Here is a 19,243-nt window from a genome sequence, read left to right as displayed (position 1 = left end):
TGTCGGCGCTTCAAGCCTAATACTGCGGAATGTCTGATGGTACAAGAGTGAAGCTTGAAGTGGTATTGAAAACCACTGGACGGGAGTCTGCAGAGTCTAAAAATACCATCACAAGCTGATCTTGTCGATTTCTCGTATCGCTCATGTAATGAACGGGAGCTGAGACTGTCGGAATTGATGACTTGATGAAATAAACTTCAGATCAGAGTAGGAGAAGAGGTGGAAGGGAAAGAGTGATAGGCGCGTTGGTGGATCGCGACAGATGGGGAAGGAGACGCGTGAGGATATTGAGAGCAGGAAAACAACTTCACTCTGTACAATATAAGGCGGTGCGAAAGGCGGGATATTTGACCCATTGATCGCAAGACACAAAAGTTTAACTAAGTTTGAAGATATTCATAAATTCGTGAGGGTACATATCAGCATATCGCAAGTTATAAACTAGGTACCTATCTTGTTTGTCCGAGTCCAAGTCCATGCGCTCCTTGCAGAGATGTATTATTTGAAAATACCGGCATCGCACTTGGCCATCCATCAGTAGATATGTTTGGCCTATGATCGAAGGGGGGTTGTGGCATGAACCCCGGGGGGCTGTGACTTGGTCGCGGTGTTTCCTTGAGCCGTTGTTTCCTCCGGTGCAGCATAGCGAGGATAGGGTCAGCAAGGCATTTAAAGCTTGATAGGAGGGTTTTCGAGTCATCCCAACGGTGACCAAAAGCCACCAGAGTTTCTGTGATGTGTGTTACGCAATTGATACTCCTGTCAACACCATCGATTCCAGCGTTGCTTGGTAACGGCGGCGGTGGAGGAGAACCTGCAGCGACGGGAGTATACGGTAGGACGCCATTCAAAAGTTGATCTGGGTCCTCCCTGAGGACAGCCAGAAATTGGCTGCCCACAAAATATACCCTTAGTGCATCGTGGTAGGTATAAAACGCCTTGTTGATGGGATCTCTGCTGATTGGGAATATCTTTTGCATATACGCAATGCTGTACTCGAAGATCAATGTCTTACCATAGGCAGATACAGATGGTACTCGACAAGATGGCGCTAAGCAGTAAACATAGCTGTACAGAAGCTCCAAGTCGAAAAAGTCCTTGAAGTGGAGCGGCAGGCTATCCGGGAAAGACTCGGACCATTCGTGCATCTCCTGGCACACCTGCCAGATATAGAGGGTTGGATTTTGTAGAGGCGCCCGACTAGACTGGAACAGTTCCTGGTACCAGGACGATTGAGTGTATCGTAGTGGAAACATAAGACTAGCGGGCTCAAGTGAATGAGGCCCGGTCAAGGAGTTTGCAGCTGCCCCTCGACTTGCTCCACCGTGCAATGATGGAAATGCCACGCCCGCCGAGTCGTCCGTGAACGAGAAGCACCTGGCATGAACCATACTGATGGACCTGTTTGAAGATCAGCTGCAAGTCTCGGTCCACGACAATATCACTCACCTATCAAGGGAATAAACGCAATAAAATATCCTACGCCGCATCTCCATGGTCTTTTTCTCGACCTGTTCTTCCTTGGGTGGATCCTGGTGAAACCCCAAATCAACTACCGCGCGACAGGCAAATCCAATCAACTGCCAGCTATCAAAATGAGCAGGATCTAACATCGAGTATTGCACAAGCAACACCAAAGCTTGTATTTGCGACACGTATCCCGGCATGAGGGCTTTGTCGGCATATTGCAAGGCCCGTCCAACCCAATTCAGGCCATCTCCATAGAGGTTGTCTCTGTTGCTACAGGATTGGCTGATAGTTGCTATAGCAAGGACCATATAGAATAGCCACGACTCAAAATCCGTAACGGGACGTCCATTTTCTTGGTATATGGCATCGAGAGAGTTGAGTAGGGCTGTCTCGGAGAATACAGGGAAAAGTACATAGATGTTATCCAGGTAATATTGGACTAATGCCATGGAAGCTCCCCTGGGTGGGAGTTGAAGGGGCTTAGGATCCGGGACTGGCTCGAGGTTGGTTGCAGCGAGGATCAAACGCCCAAATGTCATGTGAGTCGTGGACGACTCGAAATCTCGGGTCGTTGCATTAACTGAACTAGATTGAATTAGCTTGGAGGAGCCGCACAGAAAGCCTTTGGCTACATACAGGTAACCAAAATCAGATACTAGCTCATTCACGTCCGCCACCTCTCTTCGTCTCGCCGCCTTTCCGTGAATCGCCGCTCGTATGGTTGCAAGGGAGTCTTTGCGATCCGGTGGTTGGACGGGTTCATCAACATCATGCATAGCAACAGATGCTTTGCGAGATCTTGCGTAGGCGATTCTCCTTTCAAGCTTCTCAACGCGCGATTCAAGTGAGGCGACATAGCTGAGAAGGATTAGTTCTAGAAGAGCAATACCCAAGCGGGACAGTCCAACCTTCTTTCTTTCCCTTTGGCAAACTGGTCGTTGGCGCTTGAGCACTCCCCAGCCCGCCCGGATTTCTCACAAGCAGTGCAAGCTGGAAGTTTGCCGTCGCACTTGGAGCTGTTAGCTTTACGGGCCCTACCACTTTAAAGGAGAGTTTTCCGGACCTTAATTTTAGCAGAGCGGCCTGTTGGGAATGTTAGAAGGGTATTCCAAAGAGGCCACGTTCTCCCACTCACATCTCGAGCATGCAGAAACCGGTCTTGAGACTCTCAGCAGAGGCGTATCAGCCGCACTGGGTCTCGAACTGGACATGTTTGGTCTATTCCTGACCCAAGTCTTAATTGTCTTAAAAAGAGGATTCTGGATGATTTGGCTACCACATTTTATTCAAACAAAATAATTCCTAGGCGCGATCCCAACCTCACGGTGCCTACAAATGTACGGCTTCAGCAATGATGGCAATGAAGCGCGGACGGGATCACGAGCTAGCTCTCGCGGCTTGTCGACCGCACACAACTTTAGGACGGTTGTCTAGTCTCGTCTTACCCCGACTTTGTCGGTAACGCTACGTTTGGTTTCGTTTGGTCTCGTTTGGTCTCGTTTGGCCTCGTTTGGCGCTCGCTCTCCGAGGATGTTGGGTTGGGGCGCTGGCCTCGATCTGGCCTCGACGAAGCGCCGTGTAGATGTACGAGTAGAGGACGCCTGTGCGGGTACTGGGTGTATTTGCGAAGGTTGAGCTCATCAGAAGGTTTACGGAGTACGAGACGGCACGAGGCTATCGAGATTGTCGCTGGAGCGCACAATCGCAAGTGTTGATGTGATAAGACAGGGATTGGTCCCTGCTGGCAAGCTCTAAGGAAGTGAAGGAATCCCGGTGAACGATATTCCAGTACGGGCACGACAGGTATCCAGTACTCGAGTACCACAGCGCGGATTGTGCAGCTCCGTACTTGGTGCTAGAGGGCTCAGGTGGATTCAAATAGCCCGTCAATTCGCCTGGACTTCAGCGTTCTTCGTATGGCTGCTCTGTGCTAGACTTAGGGCCCAGTTCCCCGCCGCAATGCCCCCCACACGGACTGTATACTTGGTGTTGGTTTCAGGATGGAGCACAAAGGAAAACACAAAGTACCGGGTACTTCAAGACAATGTACCGTTGTGTACCACTTAGGCCTGCCAGCCTCCAATACCGAGCACTGGTGACCACCTACGTACATGTACGTAGCACGTACTACGTATGAAGCACCCTGTCCTAAGCTGGCAATGGATATTTGCACAGAGCATACGGAGTAATGCTTCCCAAGGGTACTTTCGTACAAGTGACTACAGATAGACACAGTTCCGTACAAAGTGCAAAGTACACTCCGTACATTCTGTACAGGACAGCGAGATACCGTATCTCTCCTGGCGGCTACGCAAAGTACTATTGGAAACCAACATCGACCCAGCTCCAAAAGTACAGTACATGTGCAGTACAAGCACAGTACATAGCTCGTAGAGCCGGCTTTCGTCCCCTGCCCCTACGAGTCCAGACCCTACATGCGTAGGTACAGTAGGTGCCGTACATATCCTATCTGTACGGTTAAGCTGGGCATCCCCATACGGCATCGCTCCTTGACGCGGAAGTCACTCCAACTGCTCGAGTACAGCCTTTCGTTCAACTCGAATCTCCTGTGTGCTTTCGCCCATCCTTCAATTCTCCCTCTCTGTACGAGTTGGCTCGCGCTCGTCACCGTTGCGCATGGCTGCGACGCTATATACGGATTAGAAACACCCCCGTAGATTGCTTCCCCCGACCATGGTGGTTGCCACGACTTTGAGCGTTCGAGAAACCCAACGATTAAAAGTACATTTGTTGTCGTGAGACACACTCGAGTACTTCTGAAATCGCAACCTCCATGGATCCTCGGGGTCCATACCGGCAGCCGCTGAGCTCCGGCAACCACGCTCGAGAGGCCAAAGGAGGTCGAGAAAGCAGCCATGAGAGCGACGACCATTCCCCGAGAATCGCGCACACATTGACTGCCTGCTGCAGGTGCCGCCAGGTTGGCGCGCCCTTTCTGGTCTGGTAGATCCCGGTATACCTATATACTAACATTTCCTAGAGGAAGACAAGATGCGACCCGAATCTACCCCGCTGCCTCCCGTGCGAAAGGGCCGGCGCCGTCTGCGAATACTTCGATACTACGAAAGGGAAGAAGATACCTCGGACCTATGTGATAAAACTGCAAGAAAAAGTTCGTATCTTGGAAGCAGAGCTCAGCCAATATACCGAAGAAGAGGGCCTCCCCAAGAATACCGAAGATATTATGCGCCCTGGGGGACTGGTTCGGCTGGGCGAGGATGATGAGACCCCCCGCTTCTTAGGGCCCTCGAGCGGCATTGCAATGACGAGATTGGTGATGGAAGAGGCAAAGAAGTATACGGATTCAAGAACTATTCGGGAGCTGGTCCCGGAGGTGCGCCAACGGCGACCGCCTGTGCAATCTCCCGAATCGGCGACAGGGCGAAAGAAATCATATCCGATGATCAGCGCGGTGCCGGCCCCAACATTACCTAGCCGTTTAGTGACGGACAAGCTAGTTGAGGTCTTCAACCAGAAAGGTCAGTGGGAGCCCAAGTGTATATCCATGCGTTTTGATACCGAGACATGTCTCGGATCCCTTTTGAACAACCATTTACTTACCTTTGAATAGCTCAGTTCTTGACACCCACCTTACACGAGCCAACATTTGCTCAAGATTTGCAAGACGTCTACGATGGAAGTACAGACCCCTATAAGAACTTCGTTCTCAGGATGGTGCTTGCAATCAGCATGCAAAAACTAGATACCCAGTATTCCGGTTTGGCGGATAGTTACTATCTCGCTGCTATGGCATATATGGAAGATATTATTCGTCCAAAGGATCTCAAGACACTTCAATGTTTGGTATTGGTGGCTCAGTACTCTCTACTAACACCGACTCGCACCGCTATATATTATATTGTGGGGTTGGCGACAAGACTTTGCCAGCAGCTTGGATTGTCTGAAGAAAAGACTATAACTCAAGGGGTTTCTTTACGCTTAGTAAACCCTATTCAGCTGGATATGAGACGTCGGCTATCATGGATAGTTCTCTCCATGGAGCTGGGTCTCGCGCACACTATGGGACGTCCTAATGCATTTGCTACCGGGGAGGATCATTTTGACGTCGAGTTTTTCGAGTCAGTCGATGACGAGTATATCACCGCGGATGGAATATTACCAGGACCGGTCTCGGAAAAGAAGACAGTGAGTATACATTTCCTCCGGATGAGGCTTTTACAAGCGGAGATCCGGAGGGTACTCTATCAGCAAAAGCGACCTGAACCGAAGAATGAGGACCATCCATGGTATGCCGAGATGGAGAAGAAACTCAAGGATTGGCTCGATGCTTGCCCTCGAAATCCCAACTGGAGCAAGTCATGGTACATGTCTGACCCACTTATGTTGGTATCATACACTTGCTAACACATTATAGGTTCACTGGTAGGTATCACACCATGATCGTGTCCCTTCGACGACCGTCGCCGCAAGTCCCAATACCTTCACCTATCTCAGCTATAATGTGTTATGAAGCCTCAGCACACAACATCAAAAGTTCGAGCAAGCAGATGGAGACTGGCTTGGTCGATATTACTTGGATTTTCCTTTTAGCAGTTTTTCAGTCGCTAAATACTGTACTCTGGTCAATCTCATATCCAGAGGTTCGCGCATACAATCCTAAAGTAGAGGTAGAGGAGAGCGTTGACATTGCGCTCAACATCATCGTCAATTGTCGGGAACGCTGGCCAGGAACAGCTGCAGCCTCTCAGCTGTATTCGACACTATCGAAAGCGTGCCTCAAAAGCTACGATGTAAACAATATTTCGCACCCGCCCTCGTCCTTATCCGCCAATTCCCCATCATCTCTTACCGATGCCAACTCACCATCGGCGTCAGAACACTCCAGCTTGACTCCTGAATCGCTCGCCCATTCTCAGAATACTTTACATACCTCACCACCTCAATTTGGATATGTCTTCAATCAAATGCCTGAACAAATCCCATTCGACTACAACAGCATGCCTCCACCTCAACCTGCTTTCCGATCGAATTCTATTTTCGGTGCCCCATCTAGTAGACAATCGGATCGCCGATTTAGCTACTTCCCTCCCGAGTTCACACAGCCGCAAAATCTCTCCAATGCTTGGAACGCCATGCCAGATACTCAATTGCCACCATCACAAAACGATAACCGGGCAGTCGTCCATCCCCTCGTAGCCGATGACTCGAACTACACGATGAACCCTGCCCCGTTCACTTTTGGAACATACGTCTTTGGACAGCAGGATTACGACGTCCATATGAGGCAAGGAAGTCTCAGTCAGCAGCAGCAGATTGAGCTCATGCAGAGTCTGGAGACGGATGGATTGACCGAGATTGATAATTTTATGAATCATTCGTCGCAGTATGATAATCTGAACTCTATCAAGCTTTGAATCGGGAAACCTAGATTTTGGATTTTGAACTATTTTCCCTATTTTCTTCGATAGCCTGTGACAGGGGAAATTTTGCACTGGTCACAGCTTTGAAATACCTGAGAATTTGGGGCTTGGAGGAGACCACGCTCCGCCGACTGGCGGCTGGGTCTATGAATTAGGATTTGATTATGGGAGCAAACTGGAGACCTGGGGCGGTAGGATTAGAGAGGCGTGGCGTAGGATGAATCTTGGTATTTGGGCTCGTATGGGATAATTACAATGCACCGCAGAGAGTCGCTTACTATTGGGCTCAATATTGCTGACGTTAGGTAAATATGTGTGAAGCACTACATTATATAGATGGCCCATCACTACAAGTTAGCTACAATCGTAATTTTCGTATTTGAATTATAATTATGACTAGCAACGAGGTTCTGATGGCTAGTGAAAAACTAATTAGCCGCACGGGTAGTATTCAATTGTGAACTAGAGTAGTTATGGCTGATATCACAAGGGACTCTGACGGGAGGCGAACAAGTCAAGACTTAGAATTAATTAAAGCAGTTGGCTCTTACTTGGATATACAAGCTTCCGCTTCCCGGCCCTGCTTTTATGCATAAACTATTACACAATGACGCGCTGCGACGGTGATTTAATCGACCTCCTCCTCCACACGCTCAAAGTTCTCTCCATCCCCAACCTCTAATTTATCCACCGGCTCCACTACGCCTTCAACTCCAGACTTTGCCTTGCGCCTGGTCCCAGTCTTGCTGCTCCTCTTCTTCTTGCGTCCAGCGCCGCCAGCTTCGCCCCCAACAGGAGCTTCCCTAATCCAGCGTACTATAGCCTGCGCCCGATCAGTACTAATGGGGTACTCCTTTCCATCTTCCTGAGCCCATCGTTTCGGCATCTCCCTACCCTCGGCCTTACGTGCCTCTTCCTCCTGGCGGCGTTGGCGGGCGGCTACGGCAGCGTGAAAGCTGGCTTCATCGTGGACGCGGTCGTCCTCGAGCGCTTCCATGATAGCTTGTTGCTTTAGGCGTTCCTTTTTCTCGGCTGCTGTCTCTTTTTGCTGGTTTCCGGGGGCTTGGCCAGGAAGAGGAGCTGGGGCGCAGAGCGTCTCCCAGGATTGAGAGAGTTGGATCCAGTTCTCATTGCGGCGAACTACCTCGATCCAATCGGCGCGGCTGGGAGAGCGTGCTGCTTGGAAGATGGGATAGCCATCACAGACTCGGGCGAGCCGGGCGACCATATGTGCGTGGCGTTGCAGTTCTCGGGCTGAGGTTTGGATTAGGCAGTGGCAGAGGAGTAGGGAGTGGAGGGAGTCGGTGAGGAGTGGATGATAGGTAAGTGCCTCGTGACAATCTGTCTGCGCAAGGATTGCTTTCGCGGCTTCATTCTGAGGCGCTTGTAGTTGCTGTTTGACAGATAATGAGGTGACTGACTCGGGATATGGAGGAAGATCCGCGGGTGGTGTCGAGGAAAACAACGTTGAAATTGGATAGACGACGGGTGGGGGAAGGCTCGGGAGCTCAGTTCGAGGCGAGTTAGGTTGTGGCCGGCTACGATGGGCACCTTTGTGGGGAACAAGGGCATCTGAGAGTTTGCCATTACTTAATGAAGCGTTGCTCTCTAGGTCAAGGCTTCGACTGGCATTCTGCGGTCTTGGAATTTTGAATCCGTTCGCCGCTTGATTGACTTTACGCACAAAATCTTCCGCGATTTCAGCTGGAAGGCCAGGTGTATAATCAAAATGCGATAAATAGGAAACATAATCCCGTAAAGCTCTTTTGGCATTTGTCTTGACAATCTTCCTGGCTTCGAGGCGTTTTCGTAATGCTTCTTCCTCAGCTGGGCTCAGCTCTGGCGTCTCTACAGGCGGTGTTTCGCTGGGAATACCATTTTCCTGTTTTCCATTTACCCCATTGCTGGATACTTTGGGTGGAATTGCATCATTGACGCTTTGACAAGCTATAGTAAGATAAACTCCAGCCCGATGGAATAGAAGTTGAGTCTCAAGGCTGCTTGGGTGGTCCTCCTCGTCAAGCTTTGTCTCCTCTTTCCACCTACTATTCCGTTGAGCCTCAGCTGCGGCATCACTCGCTAACTGGAGTTGCTGCCGCCCGGCCTTATGTTGGCTCTGATAGTATCTGCAGATTTGTAACGCAGCAGTGAGATCTTGTGCAGCACTAATAAAGTCTTCCTTGAAGATCTTAGTAACCGCACGCGTTCTTAGTATTTCAGCCTCATTGGGTCTCTGTGCAATAACTTCATCCAAGGGTTCCAGGCTGGTACATTCAGCAAGTTGGCGCGAAGGTATCTTTTCATGGAAGAAGTGTACATATTTCGCATCTGCGTCGAGAGGGCTTCTTTGCAGCACAAGCTGGGCCACATCTTCAAGCGTCGAAGCAGACTGCATAGTCGCGACACTACATGCAATCTCATCTAGGTGATATGCCTTTGACAGCTTTTGTGTAGCCTGCTCTCGCATGCGGTGTTTTCGTTCCCGACTCAATTTCGCATTGCCACCTCCCCCTCCAAGCCCAAGGCCTAATGCCATTCCACCATTGCCTAACAGCCCGTTGCCAGCATTGAGCGAATTTGTAAGTGTGGACGAGGTGACGCCGCTCGCAGCTCGCACAGCAAGATTCGTGGCATCGTCAACGAGTTGGCGGATTTTGAGGAGGTCAAAAAAGACAGCGGGGTCAATGGGTCTGGGTCGCGGGAGGTTGTAGTTGTTATTCGCAAGGCTCTCGAGCACTTCTGGGGGCAATTGAAGCCATGGGCCATGGAACGAAGATATATAGCGCCAGTGCCTGCGGTGCTATCAGCAATTGTGTCCGGTCTAAAGTTGCGGCGCGCATTCCCGAGTGAAGGTGTCCGAAAAGGTTGCAGTTGATCACAAAACGCAGTATTTTAAACAAAGGGAGGACATGGCTATATGGAACCTCCGCGAAGGTGAGGGCGACGAAGAGAAGACGTACTTATTACGGCAGATTATCAGCGCAGATGTTGAGGGTTGAGGCGGCTTTGCGTCCTTCGACTTGGTTGTTGACGCAGAGGATGCTGGACTCGGAGGATGTGTGCTTTCTGAGCCTTCGCCAACGTTCTGGCTCTTGTTCTTCTTCTTCGTCATTGTTCCCTGAATTACGTTTTGTACATTGGAAAGAAATATACAAGTTCATCTGAAATTGATAACGTTGATATTGATTGAATATTCCGTCCCGAAACTTAAAGCTTGGGCTGTAAAATACTGCCGGGGTTTTGCCGTTAAAGCGGCCCTCGGAAAGGGGGCGTAGCGACCTCATAAAAGAGGCAATCTAGGAGATAGCAATTGCTGTCCGCTAACTTGACAGTGTTCGATCGATAGAGCACAATTATAATTACTATATATCCCTCATGCCAAATATACCTGTACCACCGAAGTCCATATGGAGCTATGAGCCTGTAAAGGCGAGGGTATCAGATGAAACGCCCATCCGCGCTCAACTTCACAATGCTAAACCTGAACTTGCTAACACCGGAGAATGCTTTATCTACTTCCAAGTTGCTGCGTTGCGTACGGTATCTAGGAGCCGAGCGCGAGACATGCATCGACGGCGAGGCCCACCCTGAGAATGTTAGTGAGCTTGAACTTGAACGAGTATAGCAAAATGTCCTTACCTCCCGTCTTTCTGGGTAACTACATCACTGATAATCTCTTTATCCAAATCTGGGAACATCCCAGAGAGTGTCTCGACTATATTTGCGTGCTCTGCTCGCTGGATACGATGGGCTTCTGCAGTCTCCGCACTTGCTTGCCTTGCGGCAGCATCTTCGGCAGTCAGTTTCGCTTGAACTGAACTCTGACGAGCATGTGTAGGAGGTTGCCGTTGAGGTTGGGGACCATCTGTGCTGACTCGAGGGTTGGGACTCGTGCGAGGTGTATTACCTGGCAAAGGGGTTCGCACTGGACCGCTTTGCGATGAACCACTATCCTCGGAGAAGATTCGTCCAATCGATGTCAGCGGCCGTTGAATTGTCCGTAGGAGACCACCCATAGCGGCTTTTTCGTCATCTCCGCTATACTCGTTCGAGGATGTCGACTTTCGAGGGGTAGAAGATTCCCCTTCCATCGAGTGGCGTGGTGTCACCTCTGGATGGCTAAGGCCGGATTTCTCCGATAATTGCGTTGGAGGGGCTTCCGCGATTTCTGCCTGGTGCTTTTCCGCTATGGCAGACACGGCGGCTTCGACATTTTTCTCGAAATCTTCATCAGATATGGTCAAGGTGGTACGGTCCAGATTCTCTATGAACTGGATAGCACCCAACTGGAAAATATTAGACAACGTCTATATAAGAGACAGAAGGAGAACTGACCAGTGACGAGAGATAATATCCCGCTTCTCCGCCGAGTTTATCCTGATTTCTGAATCGTAGAATGTATTGAACATTCGACACTAGATGCTCTGGATTCGCTTGTAACACGACGTAGATAAGTAGGGGCATGAAGGAATCTGCAGATGAATCTGATTTAGAGTGTTTAAGAAGGCCTGTTTCTATTTAGTTTTTGATCACATCAACAGCTGGCTGGAGTTCCCACCGAATATGACCTTGCAACAGTTGAGTACGCAGATAATTTTGTCTCGGGGAGCTCTATATGTCTTTATTTTCAAAAGCTCTATCTGAAGTTAGTCGCGTTATATTTCGTTATGGGAGAGGTGCTTACCTTGCTGAGCCAGAATGAGAAATCTTTTCCCACTATCTCCAACTGCTGGTATGTCAAGATGCTCTTCTCGTATCCACCCATATATTGACACTTTCTGAGCAAGAATATCATCGCGCTCAACATCCTCTTGGTGCTGTCCCCTTCTCCCAGGGCCCATTAGGCGCTCAGGCGCTCTCCTCCTAGGCTTCGCTCCCGGAATCGGCTGGGGAGGAGGTATTGCAGGCGAGAACGTTTGTGTGTATAATCTATTCATGACCAATTTTTCCATGCCTTCACGGGCGTTATCAAACTCAGCATCTGATACCTCCCGCCATACCTCACATTGGGCCATCTTATTCGTGATGAACGCAAGAAAGTCACTTATTATTTTAACCTGTTCATGGACCATCCACTGTTTTTTGCCAAATTCTTGCAAGAATGAGCGTAGAAACTTGGCAACGGGATCAGCAGTCCTATGCCTTAATTGCTCCAAAAATCGGTGGAAGTCGAATGGAAGATCTGGTTCAGGCTCTGGTTCTGGGGGCGGCGGCCGGTAGAGAGACGGAGAGGTAGGTGTATCTATGCTCTGCGACCGATCGTCACCCATTTTCGGCTGTCCAAAACTACGAATCGATCCTGGCTTTGGTGGCACTGCTGGCCCAACATCGGATGTGTCCCAGGGCTGGGAATTTGTAGATGGACTAGATATCCGTAAATCTTGAATGCTCTGAGCCGCACTTGCGACGCCCGGGTTCAGTGGTTCAAGACTTGACTTCCTTGGGGGATGTTGTATTGGACTACCAAGAAGCGGCCCAGCAACTCCTAATCGTGGAGACATAATCTCCTCCTGCCCAGGGCCCTGCCCTTCTTCACTGAATTGCTCCATTATGCTCTGTATTTCAGACCTAGAGGAGAGCTCGCGCTCGTCCTCACTCATAGAGATCTTTTCATCAAACCCAGAATCAGATCTGGTAGGCGACCTCTCGGCGTTATCTGCATTTCGGCCATGATGAGGTGTCGCGTTTCCAGTTGAGGATGACCGAGAAGGGGGTTGTGACGGTAGCGGCGTCTTGGGTGTTGGATCAAGATAGGCCTGATCGACCGGAGAGAGGTGCAGGCTTGCAGGTACTTTGGACCGGGCTGCCTCTGGTTTGAGAGTCGCAGTGGAAGATTCCATAGCATCTTGAAGGTTTGCTGGTTCCTCTGCCACCTGCGTAAGCTCCACCGCCTTCTGCGAGCCCGCCTCACCGCTATCTATTTCATCCTCCCGTGTTTCTGATTTGAGGTCCTTCCCGCCCTCCATAATGTCTTCCTGGTTATCAATCGAGGTGGCTTCCGTCCCATTACTGTCTGATCCCGTCATATTCCCGTCCTTCAGTGGTACTTTGTGCACATCGTCAACGATTCCATCGTTTTTCGTGGATAATCCGAGGGACGAGACGCCAGCAAGGTCATCCGCATGATTTACGGCTTCAGTGGGTTGTCTGGGGGGAGACATCCATCCGCGAGCGCCCCACGGAGGCGGATCTTCGCGGTCTTGATGCTGTTGGCGGGGTATTCGTCTGTTCTATGGCTTTTGGTGTCTTAAGCTGCGAATGATATGTAGCGCGCCGTAAAGGTTGTCTCGAACTTGTGCTAATGTATGTAAAGCATCGAGAATGTTTGTGCTCCAGGGAATTTTCTGATCGTCTTTTGGGGGGTGTTTGATATGGAGCTGCGGCGGGTTTCGAGGAGTTGTCAGATGCCTGCCTGAGCGAGCCTAGAAAGAGAGATCGCCCTCCAAGCGAGGTTGGACTCAAAGCTGAATTCTTTTCAATCCCTCGTTTTTCGACATCCAAGCGAATGTTAGGCCCAGTTCCGAGCATCCATTGCCGAATTCCCATTAAGATCCCTGGAATTATGCCCTTATAGCCTCTCTAGGACACATCTTTGCAAGATGTGTGGGATTCACGTGTCAATCTCAACCAAAGCTTTTCATGCACCAAGCGATGAGCTCAAGGACTTACTCTCTAATAGAGGTCCAGATCACCTTGGGAAAGCGCAAACTAAGATCCGCATCCTAGATGGAGCAACCTACTGGATCTCGCTCACCTCTACTGTGCTGGCCTTAAGGGGAGGCCAGCTGATGGCTCAACCTTTTCAGGATGTCCCAAGTGGCTCTTCCCTCTGTTGGAATGGAGAGGCTTGGGCAATAGCGCCAGGCCCGGTCATAGGTAATGACGGCCAAATTGTGTTTGATCTCCTTTTGAAAGCCAGCTCGTTGGAATTGAGCGCTGCAGACTCAGTTGCTGCGGTCCTTAAAGTTCTGCGAAGCATTTCGGGGCCATTTGCGTTTGTTTTTCTGGACCAAAATCATCATCTGATGTATTTCGGGCGGGACCGGCTGGGCCGACGGTCTTTGCTCTTCAACACTGATGGATTTCCGATATCTATGGAGTTCTCCAGTTGTGCAGATCCAGCAAGTGGTGGCTGGATGGAAGTGGAAGCTGACGGCATTTATCAACTTTCATTTTGCCACGAGAATTCTGTTTTTGGCCAACCAAATGCCGATCAACATTTCTTTTCCAAGTCGATCATACCGCTTCGGAGGCACGATTGGGAGGACCAAAATAATACATCTCCTGTAAGTCTGTCCCCAGGTTGCGTTTTTGATTCAAGACCCGGAGTTCTTCTGACTGAAACTCCCAGAGGCTAACAGTATCCCCCCAGGCATCAGTGTTAGGGATCTTTAATAGATCAATACCTAATCAAAAACAGTTTCTGCATAATTACGACGCACCAGTTCAACATCTGCGTCGTCTTCTATGTGAGTCTCTCAAACCTAGGATTCTCAATGTTCCCAGACCACCGGGCTTAAGTGAAGCACACAATGTCCGTGTCGCTGTTCTGTTTTCTGGAGGCCTTGATTGCACAGTTCTGGCTCGTTTGGCCCATGAACTACTTCCCTCTAACCACGAAATTGACCTCATAAACGTGGCTTTCGAGAACCCACGGTCTATAAATGCTGCTAGAAAGACGAAAACTTCTAAGAAGAAAACGGATCATGATGCCCAGTGTAATTCTGGGGCAACAACAGAGGATATTGAAGGGGAAGAAAACGATTTGCTTAGCGACTCATATTATGAAGTATGCCCCGATAGAAAGACTGGAAGGAAAGCATTTCAAGAGTTGCAAAGCGTGTGCCCTACACGAGTCTGGCGGTTTATCGCAGTATGTCCCTCGAATCTTTACCAGCTTGCGTCTGCTGATCGAGTTTAGGTGGATGTTCCTTACAAGGAGACAATGGCTCATAGGGCCATGGTTGTCAACCTTATTTCTCCACATAATACAGAGATGGATCTCTCAATTGCGTTTGCTTTATATTTCGCTGCCAGAGGAGTTGGACTGGCGTCGAGTAGCCTATATGCCGATCCAGTCCCTTACGAAACCCCAGCTCGCGTCCTTATCTCGGGGCTTGGGGCTGATGAGTTATTCGGTGGATATACTCGCCATTCAACTGCTTTCAACCGGGGTGGATTTCCTGGTCTTCTTGATGAGATCGAACTGGATGTCAATCGCCTTGGGAAGCGGAACCTGGGTCGTGACGACCGTGTCATTTCCCATTGGGGGCGTGAAGCACGTTTCCCGTATCTCGATGAAGCACTAGTCAAATGGGCAGTTGAATGTCCTATATGGGAAAAGTGTGGCTTCGGAGCCACGGTCCTGAACGAGCCAGAAGGACCAGACATCGAGCCTGGGAAGAAAGTATTACGTTTGCTAGCTTATGCGTTAGGAATGCGCTCAGTTGCGATAGAGAAGAAAAGAGCGGTGAGATTATTAACTCCCTTCCTCTCAAATACTTCCCCACTAACGTCATCAGATACAATTCGGTGCTAGAACGGCTAAAATGGAAGTGGGAAGGATAAAAGGAACAGCACTTATAACTTGAACGTCCCTGGTGTACCGTTTCCTGTCTCATTTGGCGATGATGATTATCAGATACTACTGAATTGCCCTGTGTCCCATCGGAAGCTCATCCAACTGCTTCTTATGTGTTTCTGTACAAGCAGTAACCTGAGAGTAGGCGGATGCCGTTGGATTCTACTCAGTCAATAATGAAGTAGTAAAGGCAAGTCTGAGCCAGTTTAAATTAAGCCTCTTCACATTCCTAAATTTCACAGAACAAGGAACTCGATCGATCAAACCTAGTTGACAGTTTTTTTTACGGATTGATTTATAGAATGTAATACTTATTGTCCTTGCAATAGGTAGACTGGTTTGATGTAGTCATTGTACCTACTGCACTACATAAAAGATAAACGAACGGTTTCTGGGTCCTGCCCTAAACTATTCTAGTTCTCAACTTAGCATCTTGTTTGATATTTATCCCGTTTGATATTCGAGTCCCCATCGCGCTAATTAGTATCCCGCTAGATAGGCAAAAAAAGGCACGCTAGAGGCACCCGCGAGATTCGATAGTGTCCTTCTTCCAACGATCTGGCCCAATTCGACACCATTGTTCCATTTTCCAACTATCTCTTGTTCCATAGAAAATGTTTTGTCACTGAACCATTTGCCATTTTCAACCTCGGACATAGTATTTGGAGGCATTGGGAGGTCCCGCTTCCATATCCTCCGACCCCAGCCTTGATTAAAGCATACCACCACATATTCATACATTCTCTGAGGTGAATAGGAATGTTCCAATCTTCCAGTTATGCTTTCAATCTTAAGTGTGTATCCTTGCGTGTGCTTGCTCTGCGCAAAATGAAGCGCCCTTGTCATGATTATGGCGCTTTTCAGCCACTCTGCCTCTTCGCAAGCTCTCTTTTCAGGCCTTGCCGCTCTACGGCACATTCTATCCTTGTACTCATCGTCTGTTTCACCCGGATCTCTTTTCCTGATCTCCTGCTCGTCGTCGCTACTGACATGTCTCTCGAGATGCTTCTCCCAGTCAGGCCAGTTCCATTCGTAGTGAGGTCCGATAATATCGTATATCTTAGACGTACAATCCAATACATCAGTAAGCTCCGTCAGACAGTCGTAGGTTATTGGTGGACCAATTAATGGCATCAGTAAGTCCAAATCCTTCTGAGATGTTGTTGAAGTTCGTGTCAACTTAAACTAACAGGGTGCTGTACTTTCTGTTGTGTGGCAGCGTTTTTTCAAAGGGAAAGTAAACTTGGGTATTGACGTCTTTGCTGGTGTCTAGCGTATAACTTCAGCGGAATTCTGCTGAATGGTTTAGACTTTACTTGTGTGGACTACAAGTGGGCTTTATAGATTTTCCCTAGACAGAGAGAGTGGTGATGTTAGTCTAACAGGCTTATTTTGAAGGTGTTGTTGTGAATGCGTTTTATTACAAAGCTTGGCCCTCTAGAGCTTTTTGGAGACGTCCTCTTGATTGTTTGATAGGAGCTCGGAGAGTGATTACAATGATGATCTGTCAAAGGCGGGTTACAGTGATCTATCGTAGATGGTTGGCTATTCGAGAAATTCTGTGAGTATGGTCCGAGGGAAGTGAAGGCGTTAACGCTGTATAGCTAGGTACCTATATATAGGTACACCTCTCTATACAAAGATCAAGATCAATGAAAACACGAGATACGCTGGTTATTCCGCCCAGTACCACTCACCAGGCTTGTTGCCCCTGAAGCCAATTGAAACATCACAAACCTCGAAATACTTTGCTTTCCAGTAGCCGTAATGTACTAGGTACATTCGTAGACCAATAACGGTACGAGTATTGCATAACCATTCTTCAATGCATCCACCACGTACCTTGGTAGCGCTACGTACAGCACCTGTATATCAATCAAATGCGCCTGCAAGTTTGCGGTATGGAGCGTCTTTACGGAGCATACAATTACCGTACTGTTCCTTGTACGCCGCAGGCAACGGCATTGGTCGTCGTCAATCGAAACGGGAGGACGGGCTGAGACGGGGTCGCAGAATTGCCGCGAACCGGCATGCGCCTCAATCCTCCTTCACACGACGTTGCCTTGGAGGTTCTCCCAAACTGTATCAACATATCCAACTTCGATTTGCACGCCCAGCGCCGAGAAGACTCGCCCCAGAAGAAGCGTCGATAATTTGGAGATCGCAGAGTCTTGCCCAACCGAGTTCGAGCCTCCAACCCAAAGTAGTAAGGACTGGGATCTTCCTCGTTTGCCCGCCTAGCTGTCGTCATATCCTCCATCGACCACCGTGAGCTAAAGTCACACTTGCCTGCGCTCTCTATATCGACCATCATGGTCCTGGAAATACCACGCCGACGCTTTATGCGAACAATAAACAGCAAATATATCTATGGCAAATTTGTGAGTCTCTCCGGCCCAACCGCCGATGTTGCGCAATCGCGATGTGTTACGAGCTCCATCGTGCTGTGTGGCCAAACCTTGGATCCCTCTGCTAACTATCGTTCGATAGCCCCTATTGCATACCATCATCTTCTTTCTGGAGATGGCGATGATTTCGAGGCTAGCAGCGAAGTTCAACAGCTACTATGGAGAACGACCAGGTACACAGATCCAACCTCCCAATGTGATGTTTGCGTCTCTAACAACTACCTAGTTCTTACGATGATGATCACAAACGCCGTGCTCGGTGGCATCGCAGATACCGTAGCACAGTCTATAACAGCAATTCGACTAGGCGCATTGCGGAAGCCTGGAGGGATAACAAAGGATGATACCATGGCTATTGAGATTCATGAGCTGGATAGGAAGAATCCCTTCGCTAGAGAGGAGCTGATCCCGGATTCGAAAGCTCTTCCGCCTCCCTTCGATTTCGAAAGATTGACTCGGTTTATGGCGTACGGATTCATGATGGCGCCAGTCCAATTCAAGTGGTTCCAGTTTCTATCGAGAGCTTTCCCTATGACGAAGTCGAGCAGCTTTGGTCCTGCTATGAGAATGGTGGCCTTGGACCAGCTTATATTTGCTCCTTTTGGTATGTTGTCATTCTGCCTGTCTTCACAAGATTACAGCCACTGCTAACAACTGCTTAAGGGATTGCTTGCTTCTTCACCGTGATGACCATTGCAGAAGGCGGTGGTCGCCGGGCTGTAACCCACAAGCTCCGTGATATGTATATTCCTACGCTGAAGGCTAATTTCATGGTCTGGCCGCTTGTACAAATCATCAACTTCAGGCTCATGCCAATCCAATTCCAACTTGTACGTCACAACCCCGCGTCGTAGAATCAATGCTAACTTTGTACCATAGCCCTTTGTTTCATCGGTCGGAATTGCTTGGACCGCATACCTCTCTTTATCAAATGCCGCTGAAGACGTCGATGCTCGGTCAGCTCCCCAGTCGCCTAATATACGCTTATCGTAATGCTTTTATAGGTCTGGTTTAATACGAGGAGTATAAATGACACTATGCGGTATTGGAGGCATCATGGGGCACCAGGCGTTACATACATATATCTCACGGGGACCATCTACATCAAAAAATCATTCAAGATGTATCCTTATACTTGATTCAAAATTGGCAACGGGCGGCGTTGATTGTGGGTTTAAGGCTAGGCGCAGGTGCAGGCAATGTTAGGCGTCTATTATCATTGCATACTAAGTGCTTTTGCGTACTCTACATCAAACCGTAGAAAAATAAATATACGAAAAATAATCGGCGTGATTTGGGTGCAGCTGCGTCCGGCTATGAGTGTTTTGTGCATGACCGCATCTTCCCGAGATCAAGCCAGAGCACCCCGCGCCACAATCAAA

The 19,243-nt window shown here is 49.1% G+C and overlaps 7 protein-coding genes across 7 annotated transcripts; 3 read left to right on the top strand and 4 right to left on the bottom strand.

The window, feature by feature from the left end:
* Positions 1-449: 449 nt before the first annotated feature.
* BP5553_01890 (Zn2 DNA-binding protein) lies at positions 450-2,681 on the bottom strand (the record flags this gene model as incomplete). The annotated part of the gene is made up of 6 exons (XM_032010513.1): positions 450-1,401; positions 1,450-2,055; positions 2,107-2,328; positions 2,379-2,479; positions 2,534-2,553; positions 2,606-2,681. 6 exons carry the CDS (start codon positions 2,679-2,681, stop codon positions 450-452), a joined length of 1,977 nt encoding a protein of 658 aa, XP_031874567.1.
* Positions 2,682-4,264: 1,583 nt separating this feature from the next.
* BP5553_01889 (Zn2 DNA-binding protein) lies at positions 4,265-6,866 on the top strand (the record flags this gene model as incomplete). The annotated part of the gene is made up of 5 exons (XM_032010512.1): positions 4,265-4,411; positions 4,472-4,970; positions 5,063-5,637; positions 5,707-5,813; positions 5,867-6,866. 5 exons carry the CDS (start codon positions 4,265-4,267, stop codon positions 6,864-6,866), a joined length of 2,328 nt encoding a protein of 775 aa, XP_031874566.1.
* Positions 6,867-7,500: 634 nt separating this feature from the next.
* Positions 7,501-9,984, bottom strand: BP5553_01888 (Uncharacterized protein; the record flags this gene model as incomplete). Its single annotated transcript, XM_032010511.1, has 2 exons — positions 7,501-9,664; positions 9,833-9,984. The coding sequence occupies 2 exons, from the start codon at positions 9,982-9,984 to the stop codon at positions 7,501-7,503; spliced, it is 2,316 nt and encodes a 771-aa protein (XP_031874565.1).
* Positions 9,985-10,416: 432 nt separating this feature from the next.
* Positions 10,417-13,033, bottom strand: BP5553_01887 (Uncharacterized protein; the record flags this gene model as incomplete). The annotated part of the gene is made up of 4 exons (XM_032010510.1): positions 10,417-10,459; positions 10,512-11,158; positions 11,208-11,380; positions 11,557-13,033. 4 exons carry the CDS (start codon positions 13,031-13,033, stop codon positions 10,417-10,419), a joined length of 2,340 nt encoding a protein of 779 aa, XP_031874564.1.
* A 438-nt stretch (positions 13,034-13,471) lies between these two features.
* On the top strand, positions 13,472-15,463 carry BP5553_01886 (Adenine nucleotide alpha hydrolases-like protein; the record flags this gene model as incomplete). The annotated part of the gene is made up of 4 exons (XM_032010509.1): positions 13,472-14,158; positions 14,293-14,745; positions 14,794-15,342; positions 15,395-15,463. The coding sequence occupies 4 exons, from the start codon at positions 13,472-13,474 to the stop codon at positions 15,461-15,463; spliced, it is 1,758 nt and encodes a 585-aa protein (XP_031874563.1).
* Positions 15,464-15,933: 470 nt separating this feature from the next.
* On the bottom strand, positions 15,934-16,587 carry BP5553_01885 (uncharacterized protein; the record flags this gene model as incomplete). The annotated part of the gene is made up of 1 exon (XM_032010508.1): positions 15,934-16,587. One exon carries the CDS (start codon positions 16,585-16,587, stop codon positions 15,934-15,936), a length of 654 nt encoding a protein of 217 aa, XP_031874562.1.
* Positions 16,588-17,765: 1,178 nt separating this feature from the next.
* On the top strand, positions 17,766-18,854 carry BP5553_01884 (uncharacterized protein; the record flags this gene model as incomplete). Its single annotated transcript, XM_032010507.1, has 3 exons — positions 17,766-18,465; positions 18,525-18,691; positions 18,741-18,854. 3 exons carry the CDS (start codon positions 17,766-17,768, stop codon positions 18,852-18,854), a joined length of 981 nt encoding a protein of 326 aa, XP_031874561.1.
* Between the last annotated feature and the right edge of the window lie 389 nt (positions 18,855-19,243).

This window comes from Venustampulla echinocandica (assembly GCF_003357145.1).
Source record: "Venustampulla echinocandica strain BP 5553 chromosome Unknown scaffold_0, whole genome shotgun sequence".
NCBI classification, from domain to species: Eukaryota; Fungi; Ascomycota; class Leotiomycetes; order Helotiales; family Pleuroascaceae; genus Venustampulla; species Venustampulla echinocandica.
Note: the sequence above shows the minus strand (reverse complement) of the source record. Positions and strands in the feature narration are given on the sequence as shown.